General features: G+C 40.4%; 1 protein-coding gene across 1 annotated transcript in view; it reads left to right on the top strand.

Moving 5' to 3' along the window:
- Positions 1-15509, top strand: part of RAD51AP2 (RAD51 associated protein 2) — a 51013-nt gene that overhangs the window by 20620 nt on the left and 14884 nt on the right. The window contains exons 3-4 of the mRNA XM_038745726.1: positions 4743-8630; positions 9130-9204. Coding sequence (XP_038601654.1) covers positions 4743-8630; positions 9130-9204 — 3963 coding nt within the window. The remainder of the gene's footprint in view (positions 1-4742; positions 8631-9129; positions 9205-15509) is intronic.

The following is a 15509-nucleotide window of genomic DNA, read 5'->3' as shown; positions in this document are numbered from 1 at the left end:
ATCGTATTTATTGATGATGATGATGATGATGATGATGATGATGGTTATTTGTTAAGCGCTTACTATGTGCCACGCACTGTTCTAAGCGCTGGGGGAGACACAAGGAAATCAGGTTGTCCCACGTGGGGTTAACAGTCTTAAATCGCCATTTTACAGATGAGGGAACCGAGGCTCAGAGAAGGCAAGTGACTTGCCCACAGTCACCCAGCTGATGAGCGGCGGAGCCGGGGTCGGAACCCACGACCTCTAACTCCCAAGCCTGGGCTCTTTCCATTAAGAAATGGAAAAGCAGTGTGGTTCTGTGGAAAGATAATCCAGGCAGCAGAGGGAAGTATAGACTGAAGCGGGGAGAGACGGGAGGATGGGAGATCAGAGAGGAGGCTGGTGCAGTAAATCCAGTCGGGAGAGGATGAGAGATTGAACCAGCAGGGTAGCGGTTTGGATGGAGAGGAAAGGGTTGAGTTTTCAAGTCATAGTGGAGAATTCATCAGAGGTCAAGTGAGCGAGGGTGTCATGCAGTCACTCAAATTCAGAGGCACGTCTACAAGGCCTATCATTATTATTTGGTGTTTTTTTTTGGCGTGGCCTAGTAGAAAATCCATGGGTCTGAGAGTCAAAGGACCTGGGTTCTAATCCTACCTCCACCACTTATCTTCTGTTTGACCTTGGGCAAGTCACCTAACTCCTGTGTCTCAGTTACCTTATCTGTAAAGTCGGGATTAAATCCTACTCTCTCCTATTTAGACAGTGAGCCCTATGTGGGACAGGACTGTGACAAACCTGATTATCTTGCACCTATTCCAATATTTAGAGCAGTGCTTGGCAAACAGTTAGCGCTTAACAAGTACCATTAAAACAAAATTTAAGAAACTCTACAAGACTATACGTTAAAACAAAATAGATCAAAACATATTAGCCATTAAATTGTCCAAATTAAAATATGAAACTGTATCCAAGTAAAATATTAAAAAGTTATTAATTTTCATAGTAAATTTAACAGAGTTAATTTTAAGCAAAAACCTTTTTATTGTTGAAAATGTCCTAAAGATTCAACATTAAGACAGAAACAATACTACAATACTAAGTAGTTTCCTAAGGACTTAGTGCAGTATTCTGCACTAAAAAGCACTCAATAAATACCACTAATTGATTAATTGAGGAAGGAATTGTCAATCTAAAGATAATAAACACGCATAGGACTACTTGAATAACAGTTTAAGCAGTGTTGATAGAAAAGGAATAGCACGGCCTAGTGGAACGAGCAAGGGTTTGGGAGTCAGAGGACCTGAGTTCTGATCCTGGCCCCACTACTTGTCTGCTGGGTGACTTTGGACAAGTTGCTTAACTTCTCTGTACCTCAGTTATCTCATCTGTAAAATGGGGATTAAGCACGTGAGCCCCGTGTGGGACAGGGACTGTGTCCAACCTGATTATCTTCTATTTACCCAGTGCTTAGCGCACTGCCTAGCCCACAGTAAGCACTTAACAAATACAATTTTTAAAAAGACCCATAAATAGCTCAGTACCAATGAGAAATAACTCAATTAAAAATGCCTAAAATCAGAATCACAGTGAGAGTGTTTACAGTACCAGAAGTAGCACCTTATCTCAATCTCCCTTAACTAGGGTAGCTGGGGCACTATGGTTACAATTGTGAACTGACCATTCTGCTGATATTTTATTTCCTGGGAACTTCAAATCGAAAAGCTTAATTTGACTCTCCCTAAAACACCTCAGCATTGAAATTACTTTTTCTTATGGTATTTATACCTGACACATAGCAATAATACCATCTGTTTACACTGTTTTGTCAATTACAAAGGCACATTAGCACATATGTGTGTGTGTGTGCATAATTACGGTATTTGTTAAGTGCTTACTCTGTGCCAAGTGCTAATCTAAGCACTGGGGCAACTAAATGGTAATCAGGTTGTCCCATGTGGGGCTCACAGTCTTAATCCCCATTTTACAGATTAGGTAACTGAGGCACAGAGAAGTTAAGTGACTTGCCCAAGGTTGCCCAGCAGACAAGTGGTGGAGCCGAAATTAGAACCCAGATCCTCTGACTGCCAAGCCTGTGCTCTATCCAGTAGGCCATGCTGCTTCTCCATGTATATATACACACACATATATAATATATATATGTATATATACAAATTGTCAACTCTATGGTGCTTCCAGTGACAATGTATGGATCTGAAAGCTGGACAGTGAAAACACAGGATAGAACGAACATTGATTCTTTTGAAATGTGGTGTTGGAGAAGGCTTGTGCAAATACCATGGACTGCCCAAAACACAAATAAATGGATTTTGGAGCCAATTAAACCAAAGTGGTCTTTGGAAAGCCAAATGACTCAACTTAGATTAGCATACTTTGCACACACAATCAGGAGTACTGATTCTCTGGAGATGACACTACTGTGAGGAAAAGTCCAGGAAAAATGTGGAAGAGGCAGACCAGCAGCTAGATGGATAGACTGTGAGCCCACTGTTGGGTAGGGACCGTCTCTATATGTTGCCAACTTGTACTTCCCAAGCGCTTAGTACAGTGCTCTGCACACAGTAAGTGCTCAATAAATACGATTGATTGATAGAGACCACAAAATGATAACGGAAGAACTATTAGAAAGTTTGTGGACTATGGCAGAGGAGAGAACGTCCTGGACAAAAGTATAGCCATGGAGTCTCTATGAATCAGAAGCGACTCAACGACATTTAATAATAATAATAATATGTAAAGTCTGGATTTATAAATATATAATATTATATATAATGAGATATATGAGATATCTGTAAAATGGGGATTGACTGTGAGCCCCCCGTGGGACAACCTGATCACCTTGTAACCTCCCCAGCGCTTAGAACAGTGCTTTGCACATAGTAAGCGCTTACTAAATGCCATTATTATTATATAATTTGACCGAAAGCAGAATGAAAAGGGCACTGGCAAGTGGAAGTGATGCTTTGAGCAAGAAGAGAAAGGTGAGGGGAAAAACAACTCCTTTCACAGTAGAAAATGCATTTGAGATACAATTAAGAAAAAGCAGCTAAAAAATTGAGAAAGGTTAGAAATAGGGGGAGGGGGAGAGAGACAGAGACACACAGAGAGAGAAGAGAGATAGAAGAGAAAGAGAGGAAAGAGAGAGAAAAGAGAGATAAAAGGGAGAGAGGAGAGCAGAGAAGAGAGAGATAGAGAGTAGAGGGAGAGAGAGTGAAAAGAGAGGAGAGAAGAGAGAAGAGAAAGAGAGGAGAGGAAAGAGGAGAGAGAAGAGGGAGAGAGGAAAGAGAGAGGAGAGAGAAGAGCAGAGAAAAGAGAGAGAAGGGAGAGGAGAGTGTGTGTAGAGGAAGAGAGAAAGAGAAGAAAAACAGAGGAAAGATGAGAGAAGAGAAAAAGGGAGAGAGAGAAAAGAGAGAGAAGAGGGAAAAGGGAGAGAAATGGGAGAGAGAAAAGAGAGAGGAGAGAGGAAAGATAGTGAGCAGAGGGAGAGTGAAGAGAGAGAAGAGAAAGAGAGGAGAGAGGAAAGAGGAGAGAAGAGAAAAAAGGGAGAGAGAGAAAAGAGAGAAAAGGGAGAGAGAAAAGAGAGAAAAGGGAGAGAGAAAAGAGAAAGGGGAGAATGGGGAGAGAGCAAAGGGAGAAAGGGGAGAGAGAAAGGGGAGAGAGAGAAAAAGGAGAGAGAAAAGGGAGAAAGGGGAGAGAGAAAAGGAAAAGAGAGAGAAGAGGAAAAGGAGAGAGAAGACAAAGAGAAGAGAAAGGGGGAGAGAGGAGAGAGAAAGGGAGAGGGGAGAAAAGGGAGAAGAGAGGGAGAAGAGAGGAAAGAGAAAAGGGAGAGAGAGAAGAGAGAAAGGGGGAGAGAGAAAGGAGAGAAGAGAGGAGAAAAGAGAAGAGAGAAAAGGAGAGGAGAAAAGGAGAAGAGAGGAGAGACGAGAGAAGAGAGAAAAGGGGGAGAGAAGAGAGAGAAAAGAGAAAGAGAAAAGGGAGAGAGAAGAGAAGAAAGAAAAGAGGAGAAAGAGAAAAGAGAGAAAAGGGAGAGAGAAAAGAGAAAAGGGAGAATGGGGAGAGAGAAAAGGGAGAAAGGGGAGAGAGAAAGGGGAGAGAGAGAAAAAGGAGAGAGAAAATGGAGAAAGGGGAGAGAGAAAAGGAAAAGAGAGAGAAGAGGAAAAGGAGAGAGAAGACAAAGAGAAGAGAAAGGGGGAGAGAGAAAGGGAGAGAGAAAAGAGAGAAAAGGGAGAAAAGAGGGAGAAGAGAGGAAAAAGAAAAGGCAGAGAAGAGAGAGAAGGGGAGAGAGAAAGGAGAGAAGAAAGAGGAGAAAAGAGAAGAGAGAAAAGGAGAGGAGAAAAGGAGAAGAGAGGAGAGACGAGAGAAGAGAGAAGGGGGGAGAGAGAAGAGAGAAAGAGGAGAGAGAAGAGAGAAAAGGGGGAAAGAGAGAAAGGAGAAAGAGAAAAGGGAGAGGGAAGAGAAGAAAGAAAAGAGAAGAACGAAAAGAGAATAGAGGAGAAAGGGAAAGAGAGAAAAGAAGAAAGAAGAAAACGAGGAGAGGAGAGAGAGAGGGACAGACAGACGAGAGACAGAGGGCCAGACAGACGGACAGACGGACAGACGGACAGACAGACAGACAGGAGAGAGGGGGAGGCGCGCGGAAGGCGGGAGGGAGAAGTGGGGGCGGGGGGGTCGAGGGGGGGCGGGCGGCTGAGGGGATTTGGCGCCAAAAGGCTTCGCTGCGCGGGGGCGTCCGCCCACAGTCCGGGCCGGGAGACAGGGCGAGAGAGAGGGAGGGCGGGCGGCTGGGCGGCCCCTGAGGCGGCTGGGGCTGGAAAGCCTACGGCTCATGGAGGAAACTGAGGCCCGGGCCCGGGCCCGGGCCCCGCCTGGGAAGCCCGGGAGCTTGGACGGCGGCCAGGGGCCACGGCGGGAGGCCGAGGCCGGGGGAACCCCCCAAGCATGGCCGGCCCTCGGCCGCACCGGCCTCACACAACCCCGGGGCCCGGCGGGCGGACACGGCCCCGCCCGGGACCCCAGGCAAAACAGCCGCCGAGGCCCACCTCCTTTAAACCGCGACGCGGAATTAAACCCTCCAGGGGAGACCCCCGACAGAGGGATATCGGGCAGGGGCCATATCGGCATGACGGCAGATCCCAGTCAGGCCAGAGAAAGGGAAGATTTCAGTCAGGGGGAGAAGCTCGGGCCAAAGGGCCATGGGCAGGAAGAGCCCAAAGTACAGTGGTCGGGCGGCATTCAACGTGCCCTTCCCGAAACCGAGAAGGGCTATGCGAAACATGTCGTTCAAGACAACTGCGATAGTTCCTCGACTACATCCCGATCACTAAAGCCCACTGAAAAAACCCTCGCCGTGGACATTTCTGAGGCAAAATATTCCAGCCGTAGTACGGTTGGCACGCCCAGGCCTACAGACAATGTGCAGGGTGAAAGGGCTTCTCTTTATTTAGAGGAAATGAATAAAGATGAGACAGACGTTGTGGATTCTGACGACGTTTACTGTTCCCCAAATACACCTGATGCTAAGAAACCAAAGTTGCAAAACGATAAAAGCGTGTGTGCAAAAAATACGCGCTCGGAATGGAGTGAAAGGGCCTGTCGATCCGTCGGCAACCGGGGTACTCTAGCTCTGGAAAAGGGAAACAAATCCCCGATCGATTTCCACAACTATAACCAGAGTAGCGTCAAAATTAATAGCACGTTGTTTCAAAAACAAATTAAAACAACCGCGCCGCCATACACGGTTGATGACGAAGATTCAGAAGCCAGGGGTCACACACGTAGTTTGAATGAATGTCAAAGCAGTGAAAGTAGGAACATTAACAGTACTGGGAAAAGAAGTTGGGGAAAACGTTGGAACTATAATGACTGCAAGACAGAATATGTAAACGTAAAGGAAACTACAGAACAATCTGCTTTTTCACTGATATTGGAAATGCCGAATGGAGATCATTCGAATTCCTCTACCATAACGATGCTATCTTGTGACAAAACGAAGCAGTCTGTATTTGAGATATTCGATGCCCAAAAAGACTTGCTTAAAAGAGTTGTGCTGAACAGCGACTGCCTTTACATAACTGTGCAAAGCCGCCCAGATGTAGAAGAGAGTGACAATATGCCACAGCTGGTAGAACTTGGTGCGGTGAAGAATTTGCCTTCTAACAACTGTCTTGAAAGTCTAAATTCAGGAATCGGTCGCTTACGTAAAAATGTACGAAGGCATCAGAAAATTAGTAATATTCTACTCTGGTTTGGTGGTTTGCTGTTGCAGTCCAAAAGGAAGTACAGAATTCGAAATCTACTCACCAGAAGTGATAATGTAAATAAACATTTACAAGCTAGAATTGCTGAACATTCAAAAACTAATAAAATGGAATCAACTCTGTCTCAGATGTTCTATGACTCATTCCTCTTCCAGGAAGCTGAAAATAAATATCTATTGCAAGAGGAAAGGCTGGTTTCTAAATGGATAGCCGCCGTTAAATTTCACTTCTATATTAATAGCGTATTAGAAAACTTCAGTGTAAGGAGAGGAACCAATACATTATCAGAAAGCACATCTTTAAAACTGCTATGCAGACATGGAAACAATTGTTTTACCAATATAGCAAATGAAGAAATTGACACCCGTTTTTTCGATTCTTATCTGGTCCTACCCCAAGAACTATTAGAAAGCAGAAATGAAAACCAAGATTCCCTGCTCTGCCAAAGCAATATGGCAAGAAAAAGGAATCTGACTTCTAAACACCGGTATATAGAGAATCGACTATTAGATTCTTTTAAGTTAAACTGGCTAACAAAGAATCTTAAGAGCTATTTCCAGAATAAAATTGAGGCTGGTACAAATGAAAAAGAACAGACTATAGATCAATTTATTTTTGAATTTTTGCACTATTTGGATATTTCAAAATTGGAACTTGGAAAAGTAATAGACATTAGTGGTCCAATTTCTTTAGAGTGGGAAATTCCGACAAGATCCATAATAAAAAAGAGAAGAGTGAAAAAATTATATGGAAATTATTTTTTTCCCAGAAAGTTTATTGTAACTAAAGATAAGAAGATTGGGAGCAGATTCAGAAGCAGAGTGAATCATAAAGAAAAATACCCAGGATATCCAAAGATGTATCTCACTGGACTTACTCAAGAAGCATGGGCAGACTATAGAAAAATGCATAGAAACATCTGTATCATTATTCCTAAAAACACATTCCTTTCTGGTTTTGACATTTATGGAAAAAATCCTTTCATTCATTTTGAAAACATTGACCAGGTATCTTTAAATAGTATGCCTACTTACAACTATAACGAATGGTCAGGAAAAACTACAGTCAGTAGTGAAGAAAATTATGCTCACTTTAATCTTAATGCGGTTAAATCAAATAAGATGTATGTTCCCTCTGGATTTCCAGTTCCACATATAGGAGAGACTATCCCTAAATATCCACAAGATAGCCACAGATGTGTGATCGAACTTCCCCTCAAAATAAATACAAACCAATACTCAGAAAGAGAAGGGAAACAAGATATAAATATGAACCAATATTCCTTTAAAGAAAGGAAGCAAGAAGTAAATACAAACCAATACTATGAAAGAGAAAGGAAACAAGAAGTATATACAAACCAATACTCAGAGAAAGAAAGGAAACAAAAAATAAATACCAACCAATATTCAGAAAGAGAAAGGAAACAAGAGCTCCAAACATTTAGTTTTTACTACAAAAACACACGGAAGAGTTTCTTAATTGAACCGCATGTCATGGCAATATACTATGATGACTGTCATTCAGAAACTGTTTATATAAAACAGAACAAAAGCATATCTGTAATTCATGAGGAACAAATATGGAATTTCCTAAGAGAAGTCAAAGAAAGAAAATATGACCTTATGATTTACAATGAAATAAGAGATCCAGAAAATAAGTTAATGGTAACAAATAGTTATCAAAATTTTAAAAATATTATTCAGACCCTGAGAAAACAGAAAGGAGCTCCAATTTCTAATAAAGATAACCTACTTCGCCTGTTGGCATCAGATTCATTACTGAACAAGACAATAAATTTTACAAATGAGGAGACAGAAGAATCTGTTAATCAAAATAATATTTGTGATAGAAATCCATTCCAGAATAATTTTCAAGAAAGAATATTGACTAATTTAAACTTACATCTTCCCCAAAATGAATCTATAAAGTGTGGTGCTACCAACCACAAATTAACAGATTTTATAACCCAGAAAAATGAATATTTACAGGACAGAAGAGACCAATGCTTATCAACAAAAGCTATAGCAAAAACAAGTGATTTTGAAATGAAGAATAAATTCGATTTAGTTCTTGAAGAACTTCGGATGTTTCATAAAATTAGTAAGGAAAATGTAATTTTGTGCAATGAAGAAGCAAACACTGACCAGAAGAACTACCTAGATAAAAGCTGTGATTTAAAAAATGTTTCACTGAACAAAACAAATGCATTTTCTTTACACGGCGGCGCTGCGAGTGCAAACATATCAAAATCTCGCCAAAGTTCATTTAAATGGAAAACAATACAAAAGAATGCAGAACAGGATCATCTTCATAAACATAGTTCATCAGTTGCCTCAGATAAAGAATTACCCCACAAGCCTTCTGAGAGAGGTAAGACAATGGATGTTTTTATTTCACTTGTAACATCAGAAATAAAAATTGAGAATGCAGATCTCAATTCTCCTACTTCAGCAGTAGTGGAATCCTTTTAGGCCATAAATTCATATACTCTATCATGTATGGTGCTCTATAAATTGGAAATATTTAGCTTATATTGCTGGACATATTGTTACACTTTCTCAGAAACTGAATTAATTTAAAAAAAACCTGCTTATTAAACTGGAGCAATATCTTGCCCCACTATACTCTAAATAAGGGGATGAAAAAATGGTGATGTAAAAGGGAGAATCTGGGTATTGTGGAAGAAGCTACCAACTATGAACAGGATGTCGGTTTGTACCTTCCCAAATTGTTTGCCATTCCTAAGCACAAGATAAGTGCTCATTTTAATATTTTCCCATACACATACTTATAATTTTAGCTATCGCTTTGTGTTAGGAAATATATTTTTATATGGATAAATAATTTGTCTTTTACTCTTTATTTGAAGATCAGAGAGAAAGCACACAAAGTTTTTATCCCCGTAAATGGATGGAAGAAAGAGCTGACAGCATACAGAAAGAAGGTAAGGGATCTTGGCATTTTTAAATTCTTAAAAACTTGAAAGAAATAAGACCGAAAATTGGAAAACTATCCACGGTTTATTTTGAAGAGCACAATATGAATTTAAATCTCCCATATGTGCTCAGCTATTTTTGTGGGTTTATTTATATAACTGTAGAAATAGGAAATAGCTGGAGGAACATTTCTTATGGACTACATAAAGGATGATATCATGGGCAGACAAGATGATCCAAAAACTGAAATATGATTCCCCCTACACCATCTGTAATTTACTGTAATGTCCGTCTCCCCCACTCTATAGTAGGCTCCTTGAGGGCAGAGAACGTTTTACTAACTTTATTGCAATGTATTCTCCCAAGCACTTAATGGAGTGTTCCGCACACAGTAAGCACTCAATAAATACCACTGGCAAATTCACTCAATAAGAAGATGGCTCTTTCCTTATTAAAGCTTATTATTGCATTGTAAAGGAGTTTCCTAGATTATAGTCACTCCACAAGTCATTTGTGGACATACCCCAACATCCATAAGCACCAACAAGTTGTCTTATTACCATAAGTCAATTCTCTCTCAGCCCTCTTTCCTCTAACCCAGCTCCTTCTCATTATCCCTTGTTGAGAAGAATTTTCCAACACCCAAATCAGTCTTTTTTTTCTCCAAGCACTATGCTACTCTCTGGGGTAAATACACGATAATCATATCAGGTACAGTCCCTGCCCCTTGCCCAAGGTCACCCAGCAATGGCAGAATAATAATAATGATGGCATTTATTAAGCGCTTACTATGTGCAAAGCACTGTCAGAATTGGAACCCAGGTCACCTGAATCTTAATCATGTGCTCTTCCCACTGTCTTACTGCTTTTACCAGGCTAGGCTGCTTCCACCTTGTTCTGTGTCCCCAGGTCCCCACAACATAATCAGCTACATGCTGGAGGATCATAACCAACCTATATCATGGGGCACGCCTGTAATGAGTATACGGCAATCTGAATTCTAATTTAGTAATTATAAATACAGTGTGGCCATTTCATTTTAAGCAATTGCAGTTCATTCATTTTTGAATTTAATGTCATTACTTAGGGCACGATTAATAATGACCATAAAAGTTAATCACTTAACCTTGCAGAGAAAGGAAAGGGGAATGATTTTTCAGCAAAAGCACAAACAACCTCAAAAATCTACCATTCTACATATCTTGTCCAAAGTTGTTTTAGCCATGGGAGTCAGAGGACCTGGGTTCTAATCCCAACTCCTGTCTGCTAATCCCACTACTTGTCTGCTGTGTGACCTTCGGCAAGTCACTTATCTGTACCTCAATTATATCATCTGTAAATTGGGGATTAAAACTGCGAGGTCCATGTGGGACATGGACTTTGTCCAACCTGACTGTCTTGTATCTACCCCTTGGCACATAGTAAGTACTTAACAAATATTATTTAAAAAAAAATAGCTATAAACCCAAACATTCACAGGCCCAAACATTTCAACCCCAGTCCGCCTCCTCTTTTTCCCCAGTTCTCCCTCCTCAAGTCTACGCTTAGAAACTCAAAAATTGGTATCATCCAATACAGCTGTCATCACCTAGGGGGCAGAGAACTGGAAGATTAGAGAAAAGAGAAATTACATAGATGGGAAGGAAGAATTTTATGGGTAGTGAGGGGGTGAAAAGCATGAAATCCCTAGCATCCCAACCCCAAGCCATAGCACTGCCTATAAATGAAGCACTAGTACTTTCTGAGCCCTTGCAGCATAGTGTTAAACACTTTAGAAAGTACAATGAGGTTAGTAGCATGATCCCTGCCCTCAAGAAGATTACAAAAAATGTAGTCAAATTCTTCATACAGTCAAATGCACCTACCTTCTTCATGCACCTGTCTTCCTGGCAGCTCAATTACCATGCCTACCTTCTTCTAGTACTAGAACAGTGGTAAAGTCTAGCTTGGGGAATTTTCCAGAGGAGGCAATATTGTGCAGCTTGGTAGCAGGGCCACTCTGAAGTTCAAATAACACCAGGCCCCACCCAGGTTCAAACTATTAATTCTACTGTGTGATTTAAACTCACTCAAAATATTAAACGTACAACCATAATTCAGTAAGGGGAATATTTTGAACCGTGGCAATCAAATATACTCTTGGAAATCTTTCTCTTTTTAATATAAACATTCACAGTAATATCCTTTCATTAAATTAAGAGAAAAATGTAGTTTTCTAGTAAATTGGTTTTTCTATTGATTTTGAATTCACACGATTAGCAGCTTTTATATTTCTAATAATTAAGAATCCTATCAAATGATGTAGATCAATGAAATGAGGTGAAAGCCATGGCATAGGCTAAGAGAGCCGCAACCTAAAGAAACTTGGGAGAGGAGATGCAGAAGGGGTATCCTGTTTCTTCCAGGAGCCTTCCTTAATCAAGCCTCTGGCCTCTCTCTAATAAGCATTGATTGGCCAGGAACTCCTAATGCATGGAGGATTTTCTGACAATAAACCAATGGATGCCCTGATTCTTTACTATAGATGAAAGATTATTCTAGAACGTTTTCCTCTGTGAATGTTGATCTGTTAGGATGCTTACTTCTGAGAACAAGACGCTTATCTACCAATTTTATTGAAATAGCTTTCCACTAAACTCACTTTCCTCCATCATTAGCATGTTTTTCATTCTATATTTGGACCATGATTTGCTCAAAAAATAAATGTGATTTAAGATATAGGAGTTACTGTAACTCATCAGTAAGGGCAGGGGATTGCAGAAACTTATGTGGTTGAAGGAAAGGTCCCCTTCCTAAGTTCAGATTTATTTTTTAAGGATGGCCTTGTCTTTATCTCCAAAGTTCAATCTAATCAAGTAATGAAGTTATTGAGCACTTACTATGTGCAGAGCACTGGACAGTAGAATTGGCACACACCATTGTCAGCATGGCCCCTTTTCTCAAAAGTTGGAGATGGCAGCAACAATGATGTCGGTGGTAGTGATATTATCTTGTTTGTATTCCCAGCAATTCCTGCCACTGCTAATTTGTTTCTTCTGGGCTTCTTTGTTGCTCCCATCTCTGCAAGAAACAAAGCATCAGTGACAGAAGAATGAAAGCACCAGTTAGTGGTTCCATCACTACCCAAGCAGCAAGGTCTTCTGTCACAACCTGTTCACCATATTTGATTTACAACCAGGATCAATCCATTAATCATATGTCTTGAGTGCTTACTGTGTGCAGAGCACTGTACTGAGCACTTGGGAGAGTATAACAGAGCTGGTACTCACGTTCCATGGTTTCATTTGTAGATACATGGTTTCATATATACATACTATATATGTGTGTGTGTGTGTGTGTGTGTGTACATATATATGTATATATATCTCATATATATCATATATATATATATATATGATGTGGATATATGTACATAGAGGAACATACATATAGCTGTAGATGTAAAATATATGAGAATTAGGATGGGCCACTGAATACCAGGTAACCACTATGTCTACTAGCCCCATGCCCACATAAGTACCCAATGAGGGACAAACCACCTGACAACTAGGCAAATGACCAGCCTAAGGATAATAGGAACGTTTGTTAAATTATATACAAGTTAAACTGTCTGGGTTTTCTTTCTTTAATTTTTAGGTAGCCTTCTGTCAAATGGAATTGTAAGATTATATCCTCTAAAGACTTGCAGTGGACCAATCAGGATTGGACTGTCAAGAAGAGCTAAAGCTAAACAGCTTCATCCATATCTTAAATAATTATGTAATAAGGAGAAGTTTGTAACGCTATACTTTAATGTTTAAATTATCTAAAAATAGTAGTTTCTTTTCCTGGAAAGCAAAGTTCACAATTTCTGGGTTTTGCCATTTTACTAAAGTGAAAAATATGTTTATTAGGGATGGCCTTAACACAACTTCACAACATTTTCTGCTATATTTATAAGTGTTATTTGAATGTTACTACTTTAATAAAAATATTAAAGCATTTTCTTAAATTTATATAAAGCTGGTATTTTCATTTTTCTCCATAAATCAAAGTATAAACATTGGCTGTAATTATAGACATCGATTTGAGACAAGTACATTTTTGAAAGGATTTTTCCGATGGAAATATCTATTTCTGATGATAATGTGCAAATGTAACATTAGCAGGAACTGTAACATGCAGATAAAGCCATAGCCTGAGGTCAGCTCTTCTGCTAGATTGACAAACTGTCAGGTTTTTCCACACATCCCCAGCCTTGTTCTCTTCCCTCACTGCTCTGAAAATTTAAAGTTCTTTCCAATTTGATTTTCTGAACCTTCAAGATTCCAGGGCAAGCTACTTATTTGAAATTAAACATATCATGATCAAGAGTGTGCTGCTACTTACCTAATAACAAAGCGGTAGAAGAATTACTAGTCTTGGGAAGACAGCATGCAGAATAACAACTAATTTCACTCGTTGGTTGTTTCCACAAATAAGGAACATCAAATAAGGTAAAATGATCACACGGCATTGTATCAGAAATCAGATCGGATAAAAACCTGCTAGTGCTCTATGAGCAGCAAACTCAAGCTGGATGTTTCCGGGAACAATTGTGAATCACACCTTTGGACACAATTTTAGAACACGGACTTAACACCTCAATTGAATGTAATCCAGCTAGTGCTCAAGGCTTACATAGCAAATAACAAAATTATGACTCTTCCTCTGTTTAAGACTAAGGGGGAAGGGGGAAAGGTAGCAGACACACAAGGAAAGATTGTCTCCCCCTTCTAGACTGTGAGCCCACTGTTGGGTAGGGACTGTCTCTACATGTTGCCCACTTGTACTTCCCAAGCGCTTAGTACAGTGCTCTGCACACAGTAAGCACTCAATAAATACGATTGATTGATTGATTGATTAAAAGGATAAGTGGAACAGAGACCAATTAAGAAACGAGAACAATAAGAGCACAGTATATTATGGCCTAAGGAACTGTTCTCAGATTTCCCTCTTCTCCAGCCAGGTGGCCCATGATCCAAAAGTCATCATCTTCCAAAAGTTTAAAGATCTGGAGACATTCTGCCGCTCCACCATCCTCATGGAGCAGAGGATGAAGGCATCCTCTTTTCTTGGAAACCTGCACTTAGTATGATACTTCAATATCAATCAATCAATCAGTCGTATTTATTGAGCGCTTACTGTGTGCAGAGCACTGTACTAAGCGCTTGGGAAGTACAATATACAATACAATACGGTACAATATAAATTCACATTTTGGATTTTAAGAGGTTCTCAGCAATGATGGAAAGCGGTGGGATGAGAGGTGGGGAAGAAACCTTAGCAAGATTAAGTGGCAGCCTCAGAAGGAGAGGTGGCTAGAAAGAGTGAGTTTGGAGAAGGCAGACTGGTAGACAAGCCTATGGTCTCTCCTCAATCCTCTGCCAGTCACCCTGAAAGCTCTCCTGGGCTGTCTTTTCTCACAGCCCTTCTGCTTCTCCTCTGGAATGGCAACAGAATGGATACTGATTGATCAGACACTTTGCAAAAGATTCTGATAACCCAACAACAGCACTGCTGTAATAATAATAATAATAATGATGGCATTTGTTAAGTGCTTACTATGTGCAAAGCACTGTTCTAAGCGCTGGGGAGGATACAAGGTGATCAGGTTGTCCCACTTGGGGCTCACAGTCTTAATCCCCATTTCCCAGATGAGGTAAATGAGGCCCAGAGAAGTTAAGTGACTTGCCCAAAGGTCACACAGCTGACAATTGGCAGAGCTGGGATTTGAACCCATGACCTCTGACTCCAAAGCCCGTGCTCTTTCCAATGAGCCACGCTGCTTCGGTGAGCCTCTGTGGTTAGTGGCCCTGGGTGACATTCTCAATGTATCTATCCTCTTTATTCATTCATTCAATCATTTATTGAGCGCTTACTGTGGGCAAAGCACTGTAAAAAGCACTTGGGAGAGTATAATATAACAAACCGACACATTCCCTGCCCACAACAAACTCTCAGTCTGGGCAGGGGGGAACAGATTATTAATATACACAAATAAATAAATAAATACAGTACAGATATATACATAGATGCCGTGGGGATGGGAGGGAGCCCCTTCTTTCCTTTCCCCCTCGTCCCCCTCTCCATCCCCCCGCCTTAACTCCTTCCCTTCCCCACAGCACCTGTATGTATGTATATATGGTTGTAGATATTTATTACTCTATTTATTTATTTATTTATTTATTTATTTTACTTGTACATTTCTATCCTACTTATTTTATTTTGTTGGTATGTTTGGTTCTGTTCTCTGTCTCCCCCTTTTAGACTGTGAGCCCACTGTTGGGTAGGG

Source organism: Tachyglossus aculeatus, chromosome 1 (assembly GCF_015852505.1).
Source record: "Tachyglossus aculeatus isolate mTacAcu1 chromosome 1, mTacAcu1.pri, whole genome shotgun sequence".
In the NCBI taxonomy this organism is placed as follows: domain Eukaryota; kingdom Metazoa; phylum Chordata; class Mammalia; order Monotremata; family Tachyglossidae; genus Tachyglossus; species Tachyglossus aculeatus.
The sequence above is the reverse complement of the archived record's forward strand: the minus strand, read 5'-3'. Positions and strand labels throughout refer to the sequence as shown.